This window comes from Ammodytes marinus, assembly GCF_949987685.1.
Source record: "Ammodytes marinus genome assembly, chromosome: 8".
NCBI lineage: Eukaryota > Metazoa > Chordata > Actinopteri > Uranoscopiformes > Ammodytidae > Ammodytes > Ammodytes marinus.
In genome coordinates this window covers 1,936,823-1,939,322 of record NC_137212.1, presented here as the reverse complement: position 1 = coordinate 1,939,322, position 2,500 = coordinate 1,936,823, and the positions used below count along the sequence as shown (strand labels likewise).

Here is a 2,500-nt window from a genome sequence, read left to right as displayed (position 1 = left end):
CACAACAGATGTAGGCTACTGACTTGCTTTGTGTATTGTCGTGTGTGTGTGTGTGTGTGTGTGTGTGTGTGTGTGTGTGTGTGTGTGTGTGTGTGTGTGTGTGTGTGTGTGTGTGTGTGTGTGTGTGTGTGTGTGTGTGTGTGTGTGTGTGTGTGTGTGTGTGTGTGTGTGTGTGTGTGTTCAGAGACGGCCCTCGGAGCCCTGGCCAGAGTTTTGAGGGAAGACTGGAAGACGAGCGTCGACCTCGCAACAACCATCACCTACGTCTTCTTCTGCTTCTCTAGGTAAAACTGTAGTTAACACACACACACACACACACACACACACACACACACACACACACACACACACACACATACACACTCACACCACAACCTGTCCGTACTGTAAGTGCTCTGAAAAAAAAATCAGCCTATACGCTCAAATGGTAAACGGGCATGTTGCTAGCTACAATGGGCCGTTCAGTTTAAATACACGTTTACAGAGCCTAGGCTGTGTATTAACACCAGGTTTTTTTTTCAGCACACACACACACACACAGTACAGACAGGTAGCGGATCATGAGGAGATATTCACTGATTCTGACAGAAAGTTATTTTGACAACAAGAGTTCTCCAGAATCACTGACTACACCTATAACTTAAAGATATATCCATAGAGTGTGTGTTCTGTCATGGTCGGTCTTTGTCCTGTCTTGTTTTGGTGGTTTCCTGTTTTATTTTGGTATCTCTGTCTTGTTTCCTCCCCATGTCCTGTCTAGCTTCCCTCTTGTTGATTGCTGTTCCCTTCCCTGATGTGTTTCACCTGTGTCTCGTTATGTCTTGTATATATACTCCTTGTGTTCCTTTGCTCCTTGTCTGTGCATTATGGTTTGTCGTGTCAGTGAGTCCTTGTCCTGTGTGTTCTCTCTGTTCCCTGTGTTACTTTTGTTCCTGAACTTTTTGCCTGTTGGCCTTTTTTGTTACCTTTTTTGAGCTTAATAAATTATTCTTTTGCTACGACGTCTTGCGTTTGGGTCCTGCTTGCCTGCCTGTCTGCCACACCGTAACATGTTCTTATGTATTAGACCAGTCAAATAATTTGCCAGTTTTTCTACAGTTTTTTCTACATTTGACACATGAGCACACACACATGAGCACACACACACACACACACACACACACACACAGGCGAGCTCCACTCCTACAGTAGTCCTGCTGCTGAAGTTTCTTCTCTCTCTCATACCAATGGCTAGGAAACAGTGAAATTAGCCCATCGCTAAAATAACACATAAACGCCTGTCGGAGCTGATCATGGTTGAAAGCCGACCCCCGCCCCTGGCCCGCGTCCATCTCCGTGTTATGCTATTTGCACTGATTATAAGTCCGACCGTTTGAGTGAATGTGTTTTGACTCTTGACAGTTTCCTTTATAAACTCCTTCAGGGTTCAGCGGCGCGGGGTCGTTCTAATGACAGCTCCCAGCTGCGTTCACCAAAATCCCCCTCTGAAAGAAAAGTGGTATTTTCTTTAGACTTTTTGTAAAAATAAATCCACTTTTGGATTGGATAAAGAGGGTATTTTTTTAAAGGTGCTACGAGGAACTTTTTGAATATGTCTGAAACAGTCTGATTTTTCCCTGTGATGATCATGAATTACATGTAACAGCAAACGAGACCATCAGTGCAAAGAATGCTATTTCTATATAGTTTTTCTAAATGCCTTTGTCATGGGTATACGCTCACCCAGGAACAACAGCTGGCGTAGTAAAAACACTACCGCTTTTTGTCCAAAGGAGGCCGCTAAAATTAACACAATCTGAAAGTTCCTCGTTATTAAATAGATACAGTATAACAGAATGTAAAACATGCGGGAATTCACTTTTTTGGACAATATCTAGTTTATAAAATGTAGCGCTTTGAAAAAATGAAAAGGAGTATTTTTTAAAAACTTTTTGTAAAGAATCCACTCATGGATGAATGGCTGTGTTGTTTTGTGCTCCAGTTTCTCCCAGTTCCACGGCCTGGTGTCTCACTTTAAGATCGGCGCTCTGTGTATGAACATGATGGAACATGAGCTGAAGAGGTACGAGCTCTGGCAGGACGAACTGCTCAAGAAGAAGAAGGCCTATATCCTTTACTGACACATTGTTTATTTTTTTTTAATTATACAGCTCCGGAAAAAATTAAGAGACCACTCTGGATTTTTGTTAAATCTTTTTTATTTTTTTATTAACCTTTATTTATACAGGTAAAATCTCATTGAGACCCAGGGTGTCATTTACAAGAGAGACCTGTTCAGGTAGGCATCAGCAGCAACACAAAGTTACAGACTAACTAAACATACAGGAGACACAACACAGAACACAAACGGTAAAATAACGCAGTACAAAGGGCAAAGAACAAGTTAAGTACAAGTTAAGTTATGTACAAGTGCAGACCCCCACGGACTGTCTCAACAGCCTTCCTACTAGCAGTCTAAAATCCCCTAAAGAAATAAAACTGGACAGCTTCAGCCTCTGCT

At 42.2% G+C, this 2,500-nt stretch overlaps 1 protein-coding gene across 1 annotated transcript in view; it reads left to right on the top strand.

The window, feature by feature from the left end:
• kifap3a (kinesin-associated protein 3a) overlaps positions 1-2,500 on the top strand; it is a gene marked incomplete at both ends in the record, with an annotated part of 52,416 nt that overhangs the window by 5,284 nt on the left and 44,632 nt on the right. Inside the window, 2 exons of the mRNA XM_080032151.1 lie at positions 185-284; positions 1,982-2,106. Of these exons, the coding sequence (XP_079888277.1) occupies positions 185-284; positions 1,982-2,106 (225 nt within the window). The remainder of the gene's footprint in view (positions 1-184; positions 285-1,981; positions 2,107-2,500) is intronic.